Source organism: Rhamphochromis longiceps, linkage group LG10 (genome assembly GCF_057381845.1).
Source record: "Rhamphochromis longiceps isolate RC_006_pf linkage group LG10, R_longiceps_female_GT1.1, whole genome shotgun sequence".
In the NCBI taxonomy this organism is placed as follows: domain Eukaryota; kingdom Metazoa; phylum Chordata; class Actinopteri; order Cichliformes; family Cichlidae; genus Rhamphochromis; species Rhamphochromis longiceps.
In genome coordinates, this window is record NC_140566.1 from 22,810,778 (window position 1) to 22,835,133 (window position 24,356).

Here is a 24,356-nt window from a genome sequence, read left to right on the forward strand (position 1 = left end):
CCCCCACAGAAACTGTTACAGTATAAAAACGATTAGATCAACCCCCCACAGCAAGAGTTAAAGCTGTACCGGAATAAATGTGGCAGGTCACAACAGAGTTGTTAACTGTGTAGCTTTGTACCTGATGTGCGTCTACCACTACCAGGGCAGGGTTTTTTTCTGGATTAATAGAACTGATTTTGATTTACTTCCAAAGAGCACTCACCACTATTTATGCTTTTTGAAATGACCGCCTAAAATCCTAAAACATAATGTTAGGTTTACTATCTCAAGCCGGGTAATGCAGCAGGACAGTGAATGTAAACATCAAAGGAAAGACAGCAGAATCCATCTTTCAGAGTGGCCCAGCCAGAGTCTAGTAGGAATACTGTTGAGATACAAGAGTTGACTTATTTTTCTCAGAGTGCACAAAATATTTAACATGTGTATTATTTTTGTGTTAAGCACAGTTAAATACCTGTGACTTGAGTAATGGCGAAGTAAGATCTTATCAAGAATTAATGCAAAAAACAAAGATTGTACATGTCTGTTTTAGTGCTGCATACTAAGCAGTTAATGGATAGTAGATGAATCACTAGTATTATCTGCTAATCCATTTACTCTGAAGGTTCAAAAGAAGTCTTATCTAATGATGACGTTTTTTTCCAACAGGTTTTAAATGACCTAAAAAAAGACTTAGACTTACTTACTTAAACTTACTTATTAGATTAACCTAAATTTGCTATTGTGGTGAAAAATATCCTGCTCGACATGCAAGCCTTCCAAGCACAGAAAAAAAACATCTCATAGAGCAGAGAGTTCACTTCCTATTTTGTATCACCGCATAACTATCAATGCCATCATTTTTATGTGGCTTCAGCATTTGCAGTGCTGATTTTCATGATTGAAATGTGCAAATAATTGAAAATTTATCAGCAAGGTAGCAAAGCATGACATTGTACACAGTGAGTTGTACAGATATGTCTGGGTTTTCTATTTAAATGCAACTGTGTTATAGCAAATCAAAAGCACCTGAAGGTTACGTTTATTTGTCAATGTATCAGGCTTTTTTTTTTAAATTATCCTTTCTTTCTATTAAAAATATATTCATGTTTGCAAACTGTTTATTCTTGGAGATCAGGATACTCTGAGAGACACTTAATAAGGATAAAAGGCCTTGGTAAGGATGTGTGAGCTCACCATCACTGATACCATCTGAGTACGGTATCTGAAGAGAGCAGAAGCATCATTTACCCATAAGTGTGGGTTAGAAAAGGCATGACAGCCTGCAGTGTTATCAAGATTGCAAGCAAGGCATAGAGCCTTCCATCAGACATTACATCCAGGTCACAGTTTCTATTTGAATACAGAGAAAATGGTTTCTATGGTAAGATGTTTTGATTTGGACGCAAAAAAATGAATCAGTGTGCAAAAATTGTCTGTGCAGAACTGAGCAAAAGCTAGAAGTCACTGATAATGTGACTTTCAATAAAATGAAGGTAGTTGAAAGTCAAAGTTAAAGAGTTTGTGTTTGCTAATTATTGAAGAGTCAGCATAGCTTTCATTGTATTCTGGTCAAAATAACAGTCTATATGTGTTGGCTCAGCGGTTCTTAAACATTTTCTTTCATGCCCTTCTTCAGAAGTCCATGAAAGTTCAAGCCTCACACTCTAACTTTTAGCAATCATTAAAAGCGAAAAGTTATCCAAGTATAATTTAAATTTGTAAATGTCGGTACAGGAGCGTGAGTCATTGTATAAGAAGGAAATCTGATTCCTTCAGACCCATCTCGCTTCATACTTTTCAACTTAGATCGTCAGTTTTGAATACATTGCAAGCAGTATTTAAACACATCTGGGAAAGCGAGGGCATCTCTAAGAGATACCAGGTTTACTGGGTCACAGATGTAGAGCGGGCTCTGTAGATTTGTGAATGTAAACGTTCGTCAACAAAGGAAATGACTTGCAGCTACCGTATAATGAGAGTCAGCAACTTCCAGTGAAAGGGGGTGAAGTAACCACTAATGATCTTTAACCCTTTTTGAAGTGATTACCAATGAGAGTGCAGAATGTCATTTTACATTACCAAAGCAAAGTCTCAGGAGATCTGAGTGACAACAATTACCTCTTCTGCTGCGTCTGTATGATACACAACAGTAATTTAGTGCGTGTGCAGAACTCATGTTACTCAGCCTGATTGAGACGGACATTAAACAGACGAGTCTATGCACGTCAGATTTTGGGAAGTACCCCTCACGTATCTCAAATTAAAATGAGGTCGTTCTTCAGCTTCAGAGTTTTAATTCATGGTCCTACTTCAAAATTGCAAAACTAATTGAATGTGTTGAGGATATTGTGGGCTCACAGTCACTATCACTGCATTATCATAGTGTGCAGGGAGTTGATTGGTCCACTTCTGGACTTGGAGAAAATGTCTCTCCTCTTTTTCTCCTGCAATCCAAGACAGATATTTTGGCACTTTTTATACATAGAAATTCATAGAATAATGGCTACAGTCTTCTATGAACTTACTGTGTGTATATTGTTGTAGATATGCATAGCAAGGGTTTTTAGCAGTATGACTTGAGTTGAATGCCCCCCTGGTCAAAGTTGGTTGTCTGTCCAGTTTATGCTCTGCTGCCAACCCTGAAAACATGCCTGTATTGAAGCAATGTAATGGTAAATGGCCTGTATTTGTATAGCGCTTTACTTACTCCCTAAGGACCCCAAAGCGCTTTACACGTTCAGTCATCCGCCCATTCACACACACATTCAGAGACTGGTGATGGCAAGCGACATTGTAGCCACAGCCGCCCTGGGGCGCACTGACAGTGGCGTAATGTAAAGCCTTTTCTTCATGTTTCTCCTATATGTGCAATAGGTTCTACAAAGAATACTTAATAACATTTTGTTGTAAAAGTCTTGATGCATGCTCAATCATCCAGGTAAGTAAATCCCAAAAGGTTGATTCTGTTCGTCTTAGACGTAGCGTTTTCAGTGGGAGAACTGATACTGATGATGTCACTTGGATGAATGACGAAACATTTCTCCCACTGAAATGTTTCGTCACTCAAGCGCCGGTGTCCTGCAGGTTTTAGATGTGTTCTCGAACCAACACAGCTGATTCAAATGGCTAAATTACCTCCTCGACATGTCTTATTGCCAGGCCTCTTATGTTCTCCAGAGGCCTGGCAATCTAGGCAATCTAGGTGAACAGAATCAACCTTTTGGGATTTTTTTCTGAACTGGAAGATCATCACAATACAACAGTTTTAGTATTTCTATAGCAAAGTTCATCAAGAAAATGCAGAATTCTGCACTAAACATCCTGAACTTTTGAAACCTAGTGTGATTAAGTCAGCCTACTAAAGTCAATGGATGATAGACAGTGCCCTGCCTTACTTCTGTTATATTCTAGGATATTAGTAGACATCTTGAGACTAAATGTTACCTAATGCTAATGCAGTATTTTCATATAAAGAAATGCTGTATTATTATATTACAAGATAATAAAACTCAAAATGGGATTACTTTTTAAAGGGACAAATATTACACCACCTTCACATAATGGAAGTCATTAGTCACACCTTCCTTTTGTTGCATGAGAAGTTCTGTAAAGAAGATGTAATAGGTTGGACAGGCGGATACTTGCCCTACTATCTCTATTTTTACTTTATGGTTTATTCACTATATATGGTCTACAGAAGACATACCGTTAGTTGTACTGTTATCGCTAGGTTTTTTTTTTTGCAAACCACATTTCATGTTTCTAATCAGTTTGTTAGATTATAGACCAAAAGTTTCTTGGTATTCCGGAAAGTGAAAAAAAATCCAGCTGAGCGTGTATCTTATGTATGATTTCATATCCTGTCAATATTATAGATACATTTATTGAAAGATTAAAAAAACGTTGCTGTTGTTTTTCATTTTTTGTAATCAGTTGATCAGATGCTTATTTTTTGAATGTTTCAATTTTGTGCAAACGTTGGGGGTTTTTTTTTCGCATTTATCCACTGTCGAATAAATGATAAATATCTGGAGATGTGCAGACACGGGGATTGCTTAATAACTACCTCACACATAATGGTAGGATGTGACCTGTTATAACCTTTTTACCTGATTGCGAATAGGGAAATAGCACTTCAATAAACTTAGATGTCCCATGCAGCAATGTCTAGTAGAAGTGGCTTTTTGGTAGATAAATACATCTATCTTTAATTAGGTTTATCCTTTATATATTGCTCAAAAATTAAAAGAACACTTTTTAATCAGAGTATAGCATCAAGCCAAATAAACTTTGGGATATTGACCCAACTCCTCCAGGATGGCACATCAGTAGATTTCCTGTGTCTTCCAGGACAATATCTAAAGCATGAAGGTAATTCCAGGAGACAGGTAATTACTCCAGGACAGCTGGACAGGGCTGTTAGAGGTTCTTAACACATCAGTAGGATCATAATCTGCTACTTTTGTGCAAAGAGGAACCAGATGAGCACTGCCAGAATCCTACAAAATGAACTCTGGCAGGCCACTCGTGTGAGTGCCTCTGAACAAACAGTCAGGGTGGCTTGAGGGCCCGGCATCCTTTAGTGGGCCTACTCTAGTGTGCTCACTGCCGGGCACTGTTAGGCGTGAATGGCATTTGGCACAGAATATCAGAACTGATAGATCGACCACTGACACCCTGTGCTTTTCAAAATGAGAGCTGGTTCACCCTAAACACATTTGATAATGTGAAAAGGTCTGGAGAAGCCATGGAGAACATTATGGTCCCTGTCACACTGTTCAGTTTAGTGGTGGGTCAGTGATGATCTGTGGAGCCATATCCATGGAGGGATGCACTGACCTCTACAGGCTAGGCAACGGCCGCCTGACTGTCATGAGGCACCGGGATGAAATCCTTGGACCCATTGTCAGACGCTACACTGGTGCAATGGGTCCTCGTTTGCTCCTTGTACACAACAATGCCTGCCCTCATGTAGCCAGAGTATGTAGGGAGTTCCTGGAGAGTGAAACAATTGATACCACTGACTGGCCTCCACACTCGTCTGACCTAAATCAGAAAAACACATCTGGGACATTGTGTTTCCAACCCCACCAGGTTGCACCTCATACTGTCCAGGATCTCAGCGATGCCCTGGTCCAGATCTGGTCATCATCTGTCCCCCAGGACATCATCTGTCATCTCATTAGGAGCCCTGACATTGTCAGGCAGGCATGTGGTGCCAATACTAACTACTCCCATAACGTCCATATCAGTAGATATATCCAGTATAATATTTCTTTCCCCATTGTGATCCTTTCCTTTAATTTTTTGAGCAGTATATTAATTTTTAATTTTATTTGTTTTCCACAGAACCATCATGAAATTCCACAGTATGAAGATGGATGAAATCAATAAGATCATACGAGACCTATGGCGCAGCACCTACAGGGGTCAAGGTGTGTCTCACATTAACAAGAGAGCGCTATTATTAATTTGTGGTATTTTCAGAAATACTGTTTTTCCCCCTCCTTACTGTCATTTATCTATTCTCTTCTCTCTCCAGATATTGAGTATGTGGAGATCAGATCTGATGTGGATGAGAATTCATCTGCTGGAGTGAGGCGGAGGGTTTACAACTACAGAGTAGTTATGGTGAAAGGAGACACAGCTCTGGATATGAGAGGACGCTGCAGCGCTGGCCAAAAGGTAAAAAAATGATTATTTTTTTTTCGGTTTTGTGGTTACATCGCATGAAACCTGCATGTGACATGCAGTAAAAAGGTCAAACTTCTCAGTGAATCAAACATGATGTGACCATTTTGTTGTCTTCCTCTTTAAAAATATGATTGTGTGTGTCTAGGTACTGGCATCGCTGATAATCCGTCTAGCTCTGGCAGAGACGTTCTGTCTGAACTGTGGGATCCTAGCTCTGGATGAGCCCACAACCAACCTGGACCGAGAGAACATCGAGTCACTGGCACATGCCCTTGTAGAGTGCGTATATACGGATTCAGTATTCTTACTGCTATACTTGTGAAAACCCTCATTAATAGGATGCAACAGCTCCTAACATTAACTGACAGCTGTCTCTTTAGCCCCAAAACCAAATCCTTTAAATAGTTTAAGTAGCAAAGTGTCAAAGTACACACTTAGGGAATGTCTAATGTGCTCGGTCCCATTTATAAGCCGCCTCATCACATCTGGAACCTCACTTGGGCTTAAAAGCTGTCATTAAATCCAAGTTAACTTTGTACCAAAAAGGCCCCTTTGATGTAGATATGTTGCTATAGATACTGAGGAGTAGATGGGCTTCAAACCAGGAAATAAAAAGAAGTGCACAGCTGGTGATACTGAATTAAAAAGAACTGTTTAATTATTGCAGTAGTAAAAAACAGACTCCTCTGTTTTAATGTAGATTGGTGCTATCCTTCAAGCCTCATACTGTGTCCCTACACAGTGCCCACTGAAGTGTTACAGGATGTATAGGTTGTCATGCCCATTCCTCTGTAAAAGTTGAACTATTTTGGCTTTACTGGAGCAGACCGTGTAATGTATCGGACAGAGAAACCAGCATCCGACCTGTCAAAACATTAAACACAGACTTCTAGTTGTATACCTTGGCAGCCACTGTCTTCCTTGCAGTGGGATGTAACTCTTTATCTCCTGCTGTTTTCTTCAGAATCATTAAGAGTCGCTCTCGCCAGCGCAACTTCCAGCTGCTGATCATCACTCACGACGAGGACTTTGTGGAGCTGCTCGGGCGATCCAGCTACATTGAACATTTCTATCGTATCCGTAAGAACCAGGATCAGAACTCTGAAATCACAAAGTGCAGCATCAATTCCCTCTCATCCTATCTTCACTGAGCACTGAAGTGATTCGAAAAGCTGCTTTGGAAATGTAAACTAATGCTTTATCTCTTTGCTTTGATTTTATTTGGGCAAAGACCACGTTCAGGTTTGCTTTTCAGGAGGCATGAAGAAAACTCATTCGCACATCATTTGTTTAATAACTGACTATAATTTAACTGATATGCAAAGGCATGTTTGGTTGATAGTGTTTGTTTTTGAAGTCAGTCGTCAATAACCTTATATAAACGTATTATAACCGTAATTATCCTTAAGAAACTGTTAGAAGAAGTGCCAAAACAAAAGCAATAGGCTTCTGTTAACATCAGAAATATTTAAGGACAAAAAGCTTGATTCTAATCCATGAAGAATTTGCTTGTTGTGCTGGAATCCAGCGTGAGGAAAAGAGCTGTTTGGATTTGTTTTGGGGGAAAAATAAAACTGCTAAAAACTGTCGAAACTTTTCTACATATTTATTGAAATACTGCTCTGACTAGTGACCAGCAGCCATCAGATGGCATTTTCAGCAACAGCACATGCTTTGCTTAAAAAAATAGGGGGAAATTACACATTGAAATTCATATATAGCTAAAAAAAAAAAAAAAAAAAACCCTAAAGAACACATAAGTCACATATCAGATTGTGATGAATGGAATATTCAACTTGAAAATCTTAGCTGGTGTACATTTGTCATTAGCTGAGAATAAAATTACAGAACATTCAGTGGAAACCAAAGTTATTAACCTATTATCACACCACAAATCAAAGGTAAGATTATTTAATTGCTGTAGATTTATTTCAGAGAAACACAGCGCCTTTATCTCAAAGTTGCTCATTGACCACAACTTAATCAAGAATTTTGTCACACAATTCGTACATTTTTTTTTCTTGCAATTGGCAAATGTGATAAGGCGTGGGCAAAGCAAGTATAAGTAATCTGTTATCTGCCAAGACTTCAGAACAAACTTGAATCTGACTACAGCCAAACAACCACTTCAAGGGCTTTTTTTGAGGACGCATCTTCTAAAGGTTTTCACTCTAAGTACAAGTATGGAAATGATGATGATGATGCTTGTGCTAGTGTCTGCTGCGCTGATGAGTCCATGTGCTGCAAATCCCGTCCGGAGTCTCAACCTAGACCATATCATTGACTTGGCTGACCAATACAATAAAACTATGTATGAGGTAAGGGCTCATCTCATAAGAACGAGTGTTTTTTTGACTCTTAGCTTGAACATTTTATAACGTTTTTGGTGCCTTGACTTGTTAAAAAACTTGAAAGTGTGTTACAATTTTAAATGTTGACAAATATTTTTTCTATTTAATGTGGAAGAAGTTCTATGTTGAGGATGTGACACACTTGGTTAAATCTGGATGTGGGGTGAGAGGATCCTTTTCCATCTCTTTGAAACTGTGTTCCCTGTAGAGCATTCAGTTTTATTGGATTACATTTTTAAATGTCATTCATTTTAAACACGTCTGAAGTGAATATGTTCTCGCTCCTGTTGCATACAGAATAAGTTTTTCTGCAGAGTGCATGACATCCTGAAAAAGCATGACAGAACGGAGGATAAGAAGATTGTGAGAAACCTGGACGTGTTTTTTAAAGAAGGAAATGTAAGATATCTTTTTGCCAAATGAAAATGTCCCATCTATGTTACAAATATGTAAGGATTATGTACTAATGGCATTTGCAATACAGTGAGCGAGATCATACTGAACCCAGGTGTTTTCTTATCTTTTAGGTGAACTGCACAGAAGAACTAATTAACGTGCCTCATGCAACAACCGAAAAGCCAATACCGTTTTTGCTGGAAAACCTTGCAAACTGCATTCGCCGGAGAAACTTCATGGGAATCTAAAAACAAAAATGCCTGATTAGCTTCGTGATCCGTGAACTGTCTGACATCTGGTAACGTCTTCAAATGTTTTTCATAGTCACAGTTTGATACAGTTAAAGTACTGGATATTTATTTTCTGGTATAGTTTTCTCTTTTATGCAGTTTATTTGTTATTTAATAGCAACTACATTCAGTGCTTTCACAGGGACGTTTTTGGTTGAGTTATTTTTAAGCTGCATAAGTAAAAATGCATCCGTCGCTGGCATTAAACTTTACAACAGTTAAGGCAGCAACTGCACATTATTGTAAACTGCATATTTATATTTTATTTAAAACAAGTTCAGTTCACATTTTGATATGTTTGGATGTTTGTTGTAGTTCTTTCACTCCACATTGAAACAAGTGTTTACAGAACAAGAAGTCGTTTTTCTCACAAGCTGCATTTGTATGGAAATGCTTTGTACTTTATGTTAAGACAGTCAGCTTTAACAGACATTTTGATCCTGTTTTATTTTTATATTAAATTTTGATGACGCCTTACTTCTGACAAGCTGTCTCGTATTATTCAGTCCTTCAGTCCCTATTGTCTGAAAAGAGGACATACTTGTCAATATTTTCAGTTCAGTATCTTGACTTCTGTTATAATTACTTTGCATGATTGGTTCAATGCTACACTCCCTGTAAGCCAGCTGTCTTCTGATTGGTAGCTCCTCCTACATAGAAGGTTTAGGAGTAGCTGGTTGTACTCACAGCCACAACTGTGTACCTTAGATTCATGTACCGTATTTTTCGGACTATAAGGCACACTTAAAATCCTTCAAGTTTTCTCAAAAATCATATGTAGTGTGCTTACTGACCTCAAACCAATTTTATGTGGTACAAGGCGCTTAAAAATCTGTCCAGCCATTTTGTTAGGTACACCTGTTCAGCTACAGCATCATGTTGACCTTTGAATCAAACAGACTAGCAGCAGATTCTGCTTTTGACATCTAAGAACAGGAAACTCAGGCTACAGTCCACAGAGGCTCACCAAAATGAAACAAGGAGACTGGAAATCGATTTTTTTTTTTGTTCTGATAACATTGAGACGGTGTTGTGTGGCAGGTGTTTTGTTGCCAGACTTTTTAACGCTTGTGGGGTGGCTCTAGCGCAAGAGACACCACAGATCATCTACTCATCTGCTGATCAGAGGATTGGTGGTTTGAGTCCTGGCTGCTTTGATCTGCATGGCAAATATGCTTATGCAAAATACTAACCTGCATCCATTGGAGCATTAATGTGTGCGATTGGTAGATAGAAAGCATTTAAGCATAGAAGAAAGTGCAGGTGTGAATGGGTGAATGAGGCATGTTGGATTAAGCACTTTGAATGTTCTGGGAGTAGAAAAGCAGAATCGGTCCATTTACCACTTCAAATCAAATCACTTGTATTGTCACATCACATGTGCAGGTACACTGGTACAGCACATGTAAGTGAAATTCTTGTGTGCAAGCTTCACAAGCAACAGAGGTGTGCAAAATACAATGACATAAGAACAAAGCAAAATATAAGAATGAGAATTCTAAGAACAAATATAAGAATGTCTGTGGTGTCTCTTGAGCTAGAGCCACCCCGCAAGCGTTCCCAAGTCTGGCAACAAAACACCTGCCACACAACACTGTCTGAATGTTATCAGACCAAAAAATCGATTTCCAGTCCCCTTGTTTCATTTTGGTGAGCCTCTGTGGACTGTAGACTGAGTTTCCTGTTCTTAGATGTCAAAAGCAGAATCTGCTGCTAGTCTGTTTGATTCAAAGGTCAACATGATGCTATAGCTGAACAGGTGTACCTAACAAAATGGCTGGTAGTTGCATATACACAAGGGTGGATTCTCGTAGGAATATGCTTACTGTATTTTTCAGACCATAAGGCGCATTAAGTGAAACAGAACAGCCAGATAAGTCAAACTTTGCTCAACTCATTCTCCTTACTTTCTCCATTTCCGTACCATTGATTCATTAATGTTGAATATGCATACCAAATATGTATATATACAAGTGTGTGTGTGTGTGTGTGTGTGTGTGTGTGTGTGTGTGTGTGTGTGTGTGTGTGTACATATGTATAAAATAAAATATACAATATACAAAGGTTAGCAGTGGATGCACTGCATTCAGCATGATATGGTGCATTTCCATCAGGATAATGCACCATATTACCTATAAATCTCTCCTTGGGCTGGTTCCCTCTTATTTATGTGTTTATATGTGTAAAAACCACAACCAGTACAGCCTTAATTTTCACAATATCTGTCCCAAAAATCAGAACAGAATTGGGAGAAAGGGCATTTAAATACGCTGCCCCTGCTTCCTGGAATAATCTGCAGAAGGAACTAAAATTATTAGAATTGGTTACCTTGGGGGAGTTTAAGTCCATCTTAAAGGAACGAGGGAATAACTCTTTTACTCAGTGTGATTGTTTTTAATATCGCTCTTAATTTGATCTGTTATTGTATATTTTTCACATGTTCGTACGGGGATATTGTATTTGTTTTAAATGTTATATACTTATGAGGTACATGCATTTTTGACTTTTGTTGCCATGATGCCAGGTCTCTCTTTTTTTAATCTCAATGAGATTTTTACGTGGATAGATAAAGGACTAATAAAAAAAAAATAGTGATCATAAATCACGAAGCTCAAATCATCTCAGACTTGTTTCTTGGTAAGAAAATTAGGGCAAAACTGCAGATTACAGTTACTGTTTGACCAAACGATTGAGGAAACGGCTAAAACATCAGATGTTCATGAATTAAATAATCAAGTCGAAAAATGTTTACTGCCAAACTCTGTGTAATCTGTGCAGTAGAAACGGATGAAATAGTAATCAGTCTAAACAAAAACCAGCACCTGTATGAGGGCGGGATTGAAAACCACATCAGAAATCAAACTTCAGACTAGTCAAGTCTTCTCAACTTTATGAGAATATTTTCAAGTAACCATTGTAAATAGATGTCTGTTGTTGTTTTCTTCTTCTCCTTTTTTGTAATGCAGCCCACCGTATAGACTCATTTCAGAGAAACTGTTCTCCTTTCTCAAGCTGCGTATTGACCACAACTTAATCATGAGTCTTATCTCTCCATCGCTGCAGACTGCATTTGGGGTTTTTTTTGTAATTGACAATTGTGGTGAAGGCGTGGGCAAAGCAAGTATAAATAATCTGTTCATCAGCCAAGACCTCACAGCAACCTGCAAGCTGACAATTGAGCAGAAATACTTTAAAGGCTTTTCAGCTTTTCAGCCAACTAATAACAAGTATGGAGATGATGACGTTTGTGCTGGTGTCTACTGTGGCCCTGCTTATCAGTCCATGTGCTGCAAATCCCATCTACAATATGAACTTAAACAATATCATTGACCTTGTTCAAGAATACAGTAAAACTTTGAATGAGGTAAGACCGTATCTTATACATTTAACTGCCTCTTAGCATTCATAGAGCTTTTTGTTGTTCTTGTTGTTAGTTTACTTTTATTTTTTCTGCTTTGTTCAAGTTTTTAAAACTTGATTGTGACAATTTGTCTCTCCAACGTTGCAGAGTATCTATGTGGAGGATGTGACACACTTGGTTGAATCTGGATGTGGGGTGAGAAGACTACTTTTCATGTCTTTGAAACAGTTTGCAAGCTTTCCATTCAGGTTTCTTTTTTGAGAGACTGCAATAAGAACAGTGATCTCTTTTTAACATTTTAATTGTGTTTATTTGTAACGCTAATACTTGTTTATGTTTCATACAGAATAATTTCATCTGCAAAGTGCACGAGATCCTGGAAAACCATGCCACAAAGCAGCAGAAATATAAAGAGAAGGAGATTGTGAGAAACTTGGAAGTGTTTATTAACGGCACAAATGTAAGATATCTTCTCTGACATATTTCCTATATAAGGTATACATCAAATCTGTGTTACGCACCTTTAGAGACAATGTACTAAATCTACCTGTTGTGTCTTTGGTGAGACAAAGAATCTGCAAAACAATAAAACATATTGTACTGAGCTCAGCTGATTTCTTGTCATTCAGGTGAACTGCACTGAAGTACTGAAGACTGTGCCGAAGGCAAGAACTGAAAAGCCAATACCGGCTTTGCTGGAAAACCTCAAGATATGCATTCAGAAGAGAAACTTCAGTGGAAAATAAAAACACGCCTGGATACCTTCCAGATCTGTGGACTGTCTGTCATAATGCTTCCAAGTCATTTTCTTTGTTCTTTTTTTTTTTTCTTTTTGTAATTTATCACAATTCAAGCATTGGATATTTATTTCATTCTATAGTTTAAGACAGTATTTTTCTTCCTTTTTATGCAGTTGATGTTATTTAATAGTAGCTATATTCGGTACATTAGCAAAGACATATCTGACTGAGCTGTGTTTAATTGCATTTTTAAAAATGTATGTGTAGCTGTCGTCAAACAGCACAACAGATCAACTTGACATGTTATTGTACAACTGCGTATTTATTTTTTATTTAAGTTAAGGATTTTTAATATATTTGTATTACATATTTATTGCAATTGTCTCACATTGCATTGAACCAAGTGTTTACAGAACAATAATAAATCACTTTTATCCACAAGTCCCAGTTTGTATGGAAATGCTTTGGGCTTTATAGCAAGACAATTAACTTTTACACACATTTGGCTGTTAAGATCACATTTTGATGATGGTGTCATTTGTGGCTCAGTGTTTTAGTTCTTGGCTTCTGTTAGCATAACTTTGCATGATTCATTTATACTGACCGAGCTGCAGACTCTCAGTCCATCCACTGTCTGAAATTAGCCTTTTGCTTGAAAACTACACTCCCTAAGCTACTTTTCTCATTGGTTGCTCATCCCTAACGGAAGGTTTAACCTGCAGGTGGGTGGAGCTGCTGTACTGACTGACAGAGCTGTGTACCTGAGATAACAATATTAAGGATACCACCACCTCTCAGTCTAACATTGTGTGTATGCATATACACTTACTGGCCACTTTTGTATGTATATCTCTTCTACTGCTCATTAACAAAAATATCTAAGCAGTTAATCACATGGCGGAAAGCAAATATTTATACATGCAGCCATGGTAATGATGCCCTGCTAAAGTTTAAACACAGCATCAGAATCAGGACCACAAGTGATTTAAGTCACTTTGAGCGTGACGAGTTTCTTGGTTCCAGATGAGTATTTCATTAACTGCTGATCTACTGGGATTTACCCACACAACAATCTAAGGTTTACAGAGAATGAACTGAAAAAGTAAAACCGAATTATCTGTGCGAAAATACTTTCATGATAGCAGAGATCAGGGGAGAATGGCCAGACTGCTTTAAGCCAGGGGTGGGCAACTCCATGCCTCGAGGGCCGGTGTCCTGCACGTTTTAGATCTCACCCTGGGTCAACACACCTGAATCAAATGATTAGTTCATTACCAGGCCTGTGGAGAACTAAAGGACATGTTGAGGAGGTAATTTAGCCATTTGAATCAGCTATATTGGATCAAGAACACTTCTAAAATCTGCAGGACACCAGCCCTCGAGGCATGTGGTTGCCCACCCCTGCTTTAAGCTAATAGGAAGAACACTCTAAGTCAAATAGCCAATTGTTAGATTGATCGTATGCAGAAGAGCATCTCTGAATGCACAACACATCTTGTACTGTAGCCCAATTGCACTGAACTTCGACGCAGAAAGGGTACATCCTCAGAAGACACATAAGGTGCCACTCCTGTTTGCTAAGAATAACATAGTGAGGCTACAGTTTACAATTCTACAATAGAAACCATTTAAATCATCGCCAAGTATGTTGAGTCTCGATTTCTGCTGCAATATTTAGATGGTAGAACCAGAATTTAGTATAACAACATTAAAGTAAGAATCCATCCAAGGGATTAAGGAAACATTTAATTAACGTATCAGATTGTGAATGAAATACTCAAGTCAAAAATCTTCACTACCATTCACTGTAATTTGTACAGTAGGAAATGATGTAACAATTTTCAGTGGAAACCAAAATCATCGGCCCTTTGGCCAGATTTAAAATCGCACCGCAAATCGAAGTTAAGATTGGTTGAGTCTTCCCCCATTTTTTTCAGCAGTATACTTCCAAGAAATCACTTTGCGTGGATCACAGTCTGTAATGAAGTTTCTTTTGAAAGTACTTTTTTTTTTTCATCTTTTCTGTAATGCAACCAAGTCTGGTTATTCTGAGAAAATAGTTTCTCTTCTGCTCATTGACCACAAACTAATCATGGATCTTATCGCCAAGGCGCTGCAGACTGCTTTTTGGTTTTTTTGTAATTGGCAAACGTAATGAAGGCGTAGACAGAGCAGGTATAAATAATCTGCTCTCAGCCAGCACTTCACAACAACTTCAAGGACTTCTGCTTTTCAGCCAACGAACAACAAGTATGGAGATGATGATGTTTGTGCTGGTGTCTGCTGTGGCCATGCTGATCAATCCATATGCTGCAAATCCCGTCAGTAACGACAACCTAAACCGTATCATTGACCTGACTGAGAAATACAACAGAGATCTGAATGAGGTAAGGGTTCATCGTATAAGCAAAATTGTTTGAGTGACACTTAGCTTGAAATTTTTTTTGGTGCCCTAACTTGTTAAAACCTTTAAAAGGTGTTTGCAATGTTCAGTTACAAATATTTTTTCTATTAAATTCGATTACATTTTTTGGTGCCTTATCTAGACAAATGATTCAATATGTTATAAGTGTTAGCTGACAAAGTAATTTTTTCTTGGATCTTACAGAGGTTCTTTGTGGAGGATGTGTCTTACCTGGCTGACAGTGGATGTGGAGTGAGGAGACGTTTTTTCATGTCTTTGAAACAATGTTCCTTTTAATTCATTCAGTTTTCTTGAATTGTCCTTCTGATTGGCAGTTTGAGTTGGTTATTTATTTATTTTGACAAACTGCAGAAAAAACACTAGCCAACTTGTATAATTGTAAATGCATGTGTTTTTAAAAGCTTATAAATCCATCCTTGTGTTCCATACAGAATAACTTCTTCTGCAAAGTGCATGACATCCTACAAAAGCATGCCAAAAATAACAACGAGAAAGATATTGTGAGAAACCTGGAAATATTCATTAAGGAATCAGATGTAAGTTATCTATTTTGACACATCTCCAACTTAAGAACAACAAATCTGTGTAGTCTGTGAAGGTTCTCAGTCATCTAGGTCATCATAGTCTAAGGAGCTTGGAAAGAAAAGCGTCAGTCTATGTTGTAAATATTTAGAGACAATGTGCTAACCTCACTTTAGGTAGACAAATGCATCTGCAAAACTGAGCATATATACTGAACACAGATTCCTGTCTTTCAGATAAACTGCAAAGAAGTACTAAAGAAAGTAGGGCCGTCAGACAAAGAACAGCTACTACCTGATTTGCTGGGAAACCTCACCAAATGTATTCAGAGAAGAAATTTCATGGGAAACGTAACACAAGCTGCCTGAATACCTTCAAGATCGTTGAACTGGCTAACGTGATAACTCTTTTAAGTGTATTTCAAAAGTCATGGGTTTTCATAATTCAAGCATTTTTTTCATATTATATATTTTTTTTATATAGTTTGGTAAGTTATCACTGATTTTTCTCTGTCTTTTTTATGCAGTTTTTATTATTTATTGATACTAAATTCAGTACAAGACAAAGATTTATTTTGGTTGAACTATGTTTTAACTGCAAAAGCAGAAATATATCTGTAGCTGTCTTTGATCATTACAAAGTTTAAGAAAGCAACTTAATGTGTTTTTGTACAACTGCAAATTTGCTTCTTTTTTAAGTAAAAGTAATTCTGGTTCTAATAATATATTTGAGTGATATTTTTATTGTAATTCTCTAACACCACATTGTAACAAGTGTTTACAGAACAATAAATCACATTTGCCCAGAAGTGGAATTTGTGTGGAAATGCTTTGTGTCAATCTACTGTAACAAACATTTTATTTTCTTTATTTTAAACCTGAATTTTTATAAAACTGAACCTTTCGCAGATCGTTTCATATCATTCTGCCCTTTCAACATCTTAATAGGGAGATATTATATTCATTTGCAGCAGTTCTTGGTCTCTGTCAGAGTTCCCCATGCCATCCATGCTCTGGAGTGAACCTTTGGCTTTGATACTGCATGCATTTCAAGTCAGCTTCCTTGTGATTGGCAGTCTAATCAAAACAACCACAAGCTCCACCCAAAGCAGGTGGGTGGAGCTGCTAACTCACAGCCACAGCTGTGACATCCCACAGCTCTGTAAATAGAAAAGAACTCGCAAACTGAGCATTCATAGTGGTTTGAAGCTTTCAGTATCACGTATATATAAACTTTCCTCATAATTTGAAAATATGGCTAGGTTTAATATGTAACAGTATTAATATTAATCAGTATCCATGATACACAACGTTCGATAATGTGTCATGCGCAAAAGCATCAGCTCTAAAAGCCGTGCTTAGAGAGTGCTTTGTAGTGAATCAGAAGAGTCGATTCTCATTGAGCAAGAGCCACCTCCTCACTTAATTTCCTTTCACTGCTCAGCTCTCACACAGTGGCTCAGCTATGCTCCAATTCCTCCATATTGTGGCCAATCACATGCGAGGATATAGGATAATATCATTATGTGAAAAACAGAGAGGGTGAGATACGCGACAGTCAAGTGGAGCGTGCGTCTGTCCTCTCAGTAAGTGAGTGAGACAGTAGACAGGGGTGAGAAGGGCTGTGCAGGTGCATCGCAAAAACACATAAATATGCCTGACACCCATAAACGAAGCAGCATCTGGCTGTAGTATAAAGACTTTTTTTTGTCTCGGTCTCTGTCTCGTCTCGACTTTATCTTTGTCTTGACTTGGTCTGTCTTGGTCTTGTCTTGGTCTCGATGCCCTCTGGTCTTGGTATTGCCCTGGTCTTGGTTTAGGCGGTCTTGACTATAAGTCTAACAAACACACACAAAGAACAAAACAAAAACTCAGTCACAATTAAAAGCTAGTGATTAAAAATGTGTTTTCAGACGGATCAGATCCTAATTTGAAGAGACACTATTACAAAGTTTGGGAGCAGAAATTGCAAAGGCCTGGTCTCCACTGTTTTTTAGCCTGCTTCAAGGGACAACTAGAAGCAACTTATCAGCTGACCTATTTGGATTAGTTTTAGTTAAAAGAGCAGAGAGGTCTGATGGAGCTAATCCATTTAGAGACTTAAAAACAAACAGTAAAATCTTAAAATCATTTCTACTGTACTGTAAAGTACTGGAAGCCACTGTAAATGAGCCAAGACTGGGGAAATATGGTCATGTTTACGAGTGCCTGTCAAGTGTCGGGCTGTAGCATTCTGAACAAGCAGAAGACGAGAGAGCAGAGCCTGGCTGATACCAAAATAAAGACTTTTACAGGAGTCAAGCCTGGATGAAATGAATGCATGAATTACTTTCTTGAAGTCAGCAGATGACAAAATGTTCTTAATTTTTGCAAAGGCCCTGAGCTGGAAGAAGCTGGCTTTTACAACAGAATTTATTTGTTTCTCAAATCAAAAATTGCTATTAAAGAACACTACCAGATTTTTTGCAATGGGAGTTCTAGACTTTTCCAGAGGCCCAAGGTCACCCTTATATGGTGGCCCTGAGAACCCAAAACATGGGAGGTGTGTTTTATCATGATTCATATAAAACTGATGACGGATTTTTAGGCTAATAGTTAGGCTAACAAACTTACCTCTCACCTTTTCTTTCCTCACAAAACTGATAGATCCTCCACTTCTTTTAAGAGTCTCCCAGTGCAATTCTTAGCATATTTTGGTTCCTGCAACTGGTCCGACGGGTTATTGTCTCCACAGAAACACTTTCCTTGTGCTTTTGGAAATATGTTTTTTCCTATTTCTGTTTTCGTTTTTCCTAGTTCCGTAGTCATTTTTCCTATTTCTGTTTAGTTTTTTCCTTTTTCCGTTGTCGTTTTTCCTATTTCTGTTGCATTTTGTGTGCTTTTGCAGCGTTTTTCTTATTTCTAGTGTTTTCTTAAATTGCAGTTCGTTTGGTCTTTCAGGGCCACCGTACCCTTAAAAGAAAAACAAGGGTTAGAAGGTCCAAATAGTACAATCTCAGTTTTTTGATCGTTTATATTCAAAAAATTGAAAGCAAACCATGAATTAATGTCATCAAAGAAGTCTAGCTAAACTTTTAGAGAGTCTGTAGAATTCTTTTAAGAGGAAAGTAGATTTGAGGATTATCGGCAGTGAAATAAGATTCCATCTTTCCTGAAAATAGAGCCCAATGGGAGCATGTAAAGAGAAAAGAGGACTAGGCCAAGGATAGATCCTTGAGGGACCCCACATGTAAGGGGTGTAGATGTGGATGAAAAGCCACCGAACCTGACAGAAAAACGTCTATCAGTTATATATATATATAATCACCAGCATTTTGTCAGGTACACAACTGCAACAAGATGTTGAACCTTGAATCAAATTGAGTACAGTAGCAGAAGACTGCACCAGGTCACACTCCTGACATCTCGGAACACGAAACTGAAGCTGCAGATCATGCAGGCTCACCAAAGTTGGGAAATAGAGGATGTGAACAATGTGGTTTGGTCTGATGATTTAGTTTCTGCTGTGACATTCAGACAGTAGCTTCAGAATTTGGTGTAAATGACATTAAAGCATGGATCCATGCTGCCGTGTATGAACGCTCTAGGCTGCTGGCGGTGGTGATGCAATGTGAGTGATATTTTCTTGGCACACTTTGTACTAGTGGTGGGCGGTTCGATCCAAATATCGATTGTATCGATACCAAGTCGGCATCGATATCGGATCAATACTAGCCTGGTGAGATTGATTCTTTACTTTAAGTTCCGCTCTTGTTTGCAGTGCTGTGGTTTGGGAAAAGACGAAACAGCCAGGTCGCCGGACTCGCCGCTCCTGTGTCAGCACAGAGCAGGCACACTTTACTCCCCCTCCTCCTCTTGTGTTTAGATGTTGCGCCATCATGTGACGTGACTCAGATGCTTTGGGGGTTGTTAAATTGTTTACATATTATTTGTATTTTCACCAGTTGTTTTTTTGTTGAGAATTTTAGATGTCATTTTTGTGTTACAGTTTCTCAACAGTACTTGTTTGTTTTAATTTGTTTACTGGTTTGCGTGCACTTTTGATTTTAGGTTTTGTCAAAAAAAATTGATAATATTGGTTTTCTATAAGTATTTTCTATTTAATTATAAATTTTGTCCTAATTATGTCCTAGGTTTTAACTATTTCATACTAAAAAAGGAAACATCATAAAAAAAACTTAAGTTCATGAAAATTAATTGAGATTTAGCAATTCAATGGTGCATCCACCTTATTTATTGAAAAGTATCAGTATCGGCGATACTGGCCTGTATTTACTTGGTATTGAATCGATACCAAAATATGCAATGTCGCACACCACTACTTTGTACTAACTGAGCATCATTAAATCATAAAAGCCTGATTGAGTATTGTTGCTGTTCATGTCCATTTCTCCCTGTAGGATCACAGTGTACCCATCTTCTGATGTCTGCCTCCAGCAGGACAAGGGAACATGTCTCACAGCTCAAATCATCTCAGACTGGTTTCTTGAACATGAAAGTGAGGCAAAATTGCCAGTTACACTCAATATATGCTCACAAAGTTAACAACAAACAAACACTTCAAACATCTGATTTTGCTGAATGAAATATTCTTGTTGGAAATCTTTAGTGCCATATTCTGCGTAATTTGTTGAGTAAAAAATGACGTGACAACAGTCAGTGGAAACCAAAAAAAATCAGCCCATTAATTCAAACATAAGATTGTTCAAGTCTTCCCTTAATTTCTTTGAACAGTACATTTCCAGGTAACCACTTCGAGTGGATGACAATCTGTTAATAAGTTGCTTTTTCATTTTTTTTAATTCAGAGAAACGCTTGCTTTTCTGCTTACTGGCCATAACATCCTCATGTCCCTTATCTGACATTCACCTCAGATTGTATCTAGGCTGTTTTTTGTAACCAACAATTAGGGCGAAGGCATGGGCAAAGCAAGTATAAATAATCTGTTCTCATCTAAGACCTCACAACAACCTGCCAGTTGACATCTGAGCAACAGAAACACTTTAAGGGCTTCTGCTTGAAGACACGTCTTCTAGAGGTTTTCAGCCAACAATCAACAAGTGTGGAGATGACGATGCTCATGCTGGTGTCTGCTGTGGCCATGCTGATCAGTCCATGTGCTGCAAATCCTGTCCGTAATCTTACTCTCAGCGATAGTCTTAACAGTATCATTGACCTTGTTGAACAATACAGTGAAAATCTCACTAAGGTAGGAGCTCATCTTATAAGCACAACTGTTTTCTGGACTCCTAACACTCATAGAGCTTTTTGTTGTTGTTGTTGTTAGTTAACTCGTGTTTTTTCTGCTTTGTTCACGTTTTTGGTGCATAAAACTTGTTTGTGACAATTTGTCTCACCAATGTTGCAGAGTTTCTATGTGGAGGATGTGACACATTTGGTTGAATCTGGATGTGGGGTGAGAAAACTTCTTGTCTTTGAAACAGTTTGCAAGTTTTCCATTCAGGTTTTTTTTTTTGAGAGACTACAACAAGAACAGTGGTCTCTTTTTTACATTTTATTTATGTTTATTTGTAAAGCTTAGTTTACTTATTTATGCTTCATACAGAATAACTTCTTCTGCAAAGTGCATGACATCCTACAAAAGCATCCCAAAAATGACGAAGAGAAAGATATTTTGAGAAACCTGGAAATATTCATTAAGAAATCACATGTAAGTTTTTTTTGGGTTTTCTCAGATGTAAGTTATCTTTTTTGACACATCTCCAACTTAAGAACAACAAATCTGTGTAGTCTGTGAAGGTTCTCAGTCATCCATGATCATAGTTTAAGGAGCTTAGAAAGAAATGCGTCAATCTGTGTTGTAAATATTTAGAGACAATGTGCTAACCTCACTTTAGGTAGACAAATACATCTGCAAAACAGTGAGAGATATACTGAACACAGATTCTTGTCTTTCAGATAAACTGCAAAGAAGTACTAAAGAAAGTAGGGCCGTCAGAAAAAGAACAGCCACTACCTGATTTGCTGGGAAACCTCACCAAATGTATTCAGAGAAGAAATTTCATGGGAAACGTAACACAAGCTGCCTGAATACCTTCAAGATCATTGAACTGGCTAACGTGATAACTCTTTTAAGTGTATTTCAAAAGTCATGGGTTTTCATAATTTAAGATTTTTTTCATATTCTAGTTGTTTTTTTTATTAGTTTGGTAAGTTATCACTGATTTTTCTCTTTTTTTATGCAGTTTTTATTATTTATTAATACTAAATTCAGTACAAGACAAAGATTTATTTTGGTTGAACTATGTTTTAACTGCGAAAGCAGAAATATATCTGTAGCTGTCTTTGATCATTACAAAGTTTAAGAAACCAACTTGATGTGTTATTGTACAACTGCAAATTTGCTTCTTTTTTAAGTGAAAGTCATAAATTCTGGTTGTTGTAATATATTTGTGTGATATTTTTATTGTAACTCTCTCACGCCGCATTGTAACAACTGTTTACAGAACAATAAATCACATCTGCTAATTTCTTTGAACAGTATATTTCCAGGTAACCACTTTGAGTGGATGGCAGTCTGTTAATAACTTGCTTTTTTTTTTCATTTTTTGAAATGTGAACGGTCGTGTAGACCCTTTCAAAGTCAAAGTCTCAAGTCAAAAATCTTTACTACCATTCACTGTAATTTGTAGAGTAGGAAGTGATGTAACAATTTTCAGTGGAAACCAAAATCATTGGCTCTTTGGCCAGATTTTTTTGTGATTAATATTCTATTGTAATTTTAGAACACTACGGTCCACTGTAGATACAGATTACGTCACATAAAAAAAGCATCGGCAGAACAGTAGAGAATACAAACCCAAAATGAAGGGGGACAAACAAAACAAGAGATAAACAAACAAGCAAAAAAACAAACAAACAAACAAAAACACAGCCATCCTTTGACTACGTGGGTCTTGCTGCATGCCACACTCTGTCATCCCTGAGAGTGCTTCGTCAGAATCCCAATGTCTGTGCCACTCTAAGTTCTAGTCTGATCCTTTTACTCTGAACAGATATGGATCCCACTTCAGGTGGAAGCTTTCCACTTTATTCAGAAGCCTTTATGAGAGTTGTTCTAGTGCAGCAAGTCTCCCTAGTTGAACATGCCATACAGAGACAGGTGGGGTGGAAGGGGCCTTCCACTGGGAGATAATGAGTTTACGCCCCAGCATCAATGCAGTCTGTACCCACTCAGCAGCCTTAGGCAGAGCATGTTTAAGGAGTGATGGGTCCCCCAAAACGAGTAGTCTTGGTGAAAAAGGAATATCCCATCGTATGGTTGATTTGATAAAGTCATGTATCTCAGTCCAAAAGATTTGGGTTTTAGGACAGCTTCAAATCATATGGGTCAATGTGCCCACCCCAGTCTGACATCCCCAGCATTCAGGGGACTGTATGAGGTTTGCCCTGTACAGTCTGTGTGGCGACCAGTAAATCTGGTGTAGTAATTTGAATTGGATTAGTCTCGTTCTAAGTTCCCTGGACACCTTTTTACTATTCTGCAAAATTGTAGTCCATTCCTGATCTGTAAAAACCACACCAAGGTCAGCTTCCCAAGCTAATCGGAGGGCAGGTAGCCCTTTACTCGTGCCCTTAACAAGCATTGAGTAATATTTAGAGACTTCATGACTTCCCCCAAAGATTTTTTTGATGTAGCTGAGATATTCAATAATTGGAGGTGGTGAGGAGGAAGAACCAAAGGTTTTGAGCAATAAGTGCCGGAGCTGCAAGTATCTCCAAAACTGACTCTGTGGCACCTGAAACTGTGCTTTAAGGTCGTTGAAGGACTTGAGAATTCTCCCCTGATACAGGTCTCCAAGAACAAGTATCCCTCTCTGGACCCACAGTCTCCAGAAGAACGGAGACTTATTAATGCAGAGTTTGGGATTGAGCCATATGGAGGCCTTAGTATGAAGGTAGGAGTTAACATTTAATAGCAAGGCCACCTTCTTCCAGACTGTCTACAGGAACGAAAGAATGGGGTGGGTTTGTATATCTGGTGAGAGCTTGGTGGTTAAAATGTGCATCGGAGGGAGTGGTGACCACAAAGTACTCTCAAGACTAAACCATGGGATTTTTAGCGGGAGTGTTTGTAGTAGGTAATTAAATTTTGGAGCACAATTCATTTTGATGATGTTAACTTTGCCCCAAAGGGTGAGAAACAAAGGGGACCATCTAATTATGTTGGTTCTGAACGTGTTCAATAGAGGTTCAAAATTAACCTGAACTATGTTAGATAACAAAGGGGGGAACGTAATGCCCAAGTATTTAATACCAGTCTGAGGCCAGCTGAAATCCCCTGGCTGGAACAGGGTTTTGGGGCAGAAGGCTGTCACAGGGGGCGCTTCAGACTTTGACCAATTTACTCTATATCCTGATATATTAGAGAACCGGTTAATAATTCTTTAGAGAGCAGGTAGAGAGTGTTCTGGCTACAATATCAGGACCAGAGCATTGTCAGCATAGAGCATCAATTTGTGATTATTATTGTGGACCTGGATACCTGGAAAATTAGGGCCTCTACGTATTGTCGCTGCCAGAGGCTCTAAAGCTAGAACAAAAAGCAGAGGACTCTGTGGGCAGCCCTGTC

At 38.2% G+C, this 24,356-nt stretch overlaps 3 protein-coding genes across 4 annotated transcripts in view; all 3 read left to right on the plus strand.

The window, feature by feature from the left end:
* Positions 1–8,603, plus strand: part of rad50 (RAD50 homolog, double strand break repair protein) — a 31,671-nt gene extending 23,068 nt beyond the window's left edge. Inside the window, exons 25-29 of one of the 2 annotated variants that reach the window (XM_085421008.1) lie at positions 5,335–5,420; positions 5,528–5,670; positions 5,825–5,958; positions 6,644–8,429; positions 8,558–8,603. In XM_085421008.1, the coding sequence (XP_085277134.1) occupies positions 5,335–5,420; positions 5,528–5,670; positions 5,825–5,958; positions 6,644–6,830 (550 nt within the window). In that variant the 3' untranslated portion in view covers positions 6,831–8,429; positions 8,558–8,603. Of the gene's footprint in view, positions 1–5,334; positions 5,421–5,527; positions 5,671–5,824; positions 5,959–6,643; positions 8,430–8,557 lie in introns of those variants that run through there. The other variant, XM_085421009.1, reaches the window with a different exon arrangement.
* Positions 8,604–8,677: 74 nt separating this feature from the next.
* On the plus strand, positions 8,678–13,976 carry LOC146660931 (uncharacterized). Its single transcript, XM_085421012.1, has 4 exons — positions 8,678–12,080; positions 12,225–12,272; positions 12,424–12,537; positions 12,707–13,976. The coding sequence occupies exons 1-4, from the start codon at positions 11,946–11,948 to the stop codon at positions 12,821–12,823; spliced, it is 414 nt and encodes a 137-aa protein (XP_085277138.1). The 5' UTR covers positions 8,678–11,945; the 3' UTR covers positions 12,824–13,976.
* A 182-nt stretch (positions 13,977–14,158) lies between these two features.
* Positions 14,159–22,231, plus strand: LOC146660932 (uncharacterized). Its single transcript, XM_085421010.1, has 6 exons — positions 14,159–15,204; positions 15,426–15,473; positions 15,674–15,778; positions 16,001–21,179; positions 21,330–21,434; positions 21,683–22,231. Exons 1-4 carry the CDS (start codon positions 15,070–15,072, stop codon positions 16,130–16,132), a joined length of 420 nt encoding a protein of 139 aa, XP_085277136.1. The 5' UTR covers positions 14,159–15,069; the 3' UTR covers positions 16,133–21,179; positions 21,330–21,434; positions 21,683–22,231.
* The last annotated feature ends 2,125 nt before the right edge of the window (positions 22,232–24,356 follow it).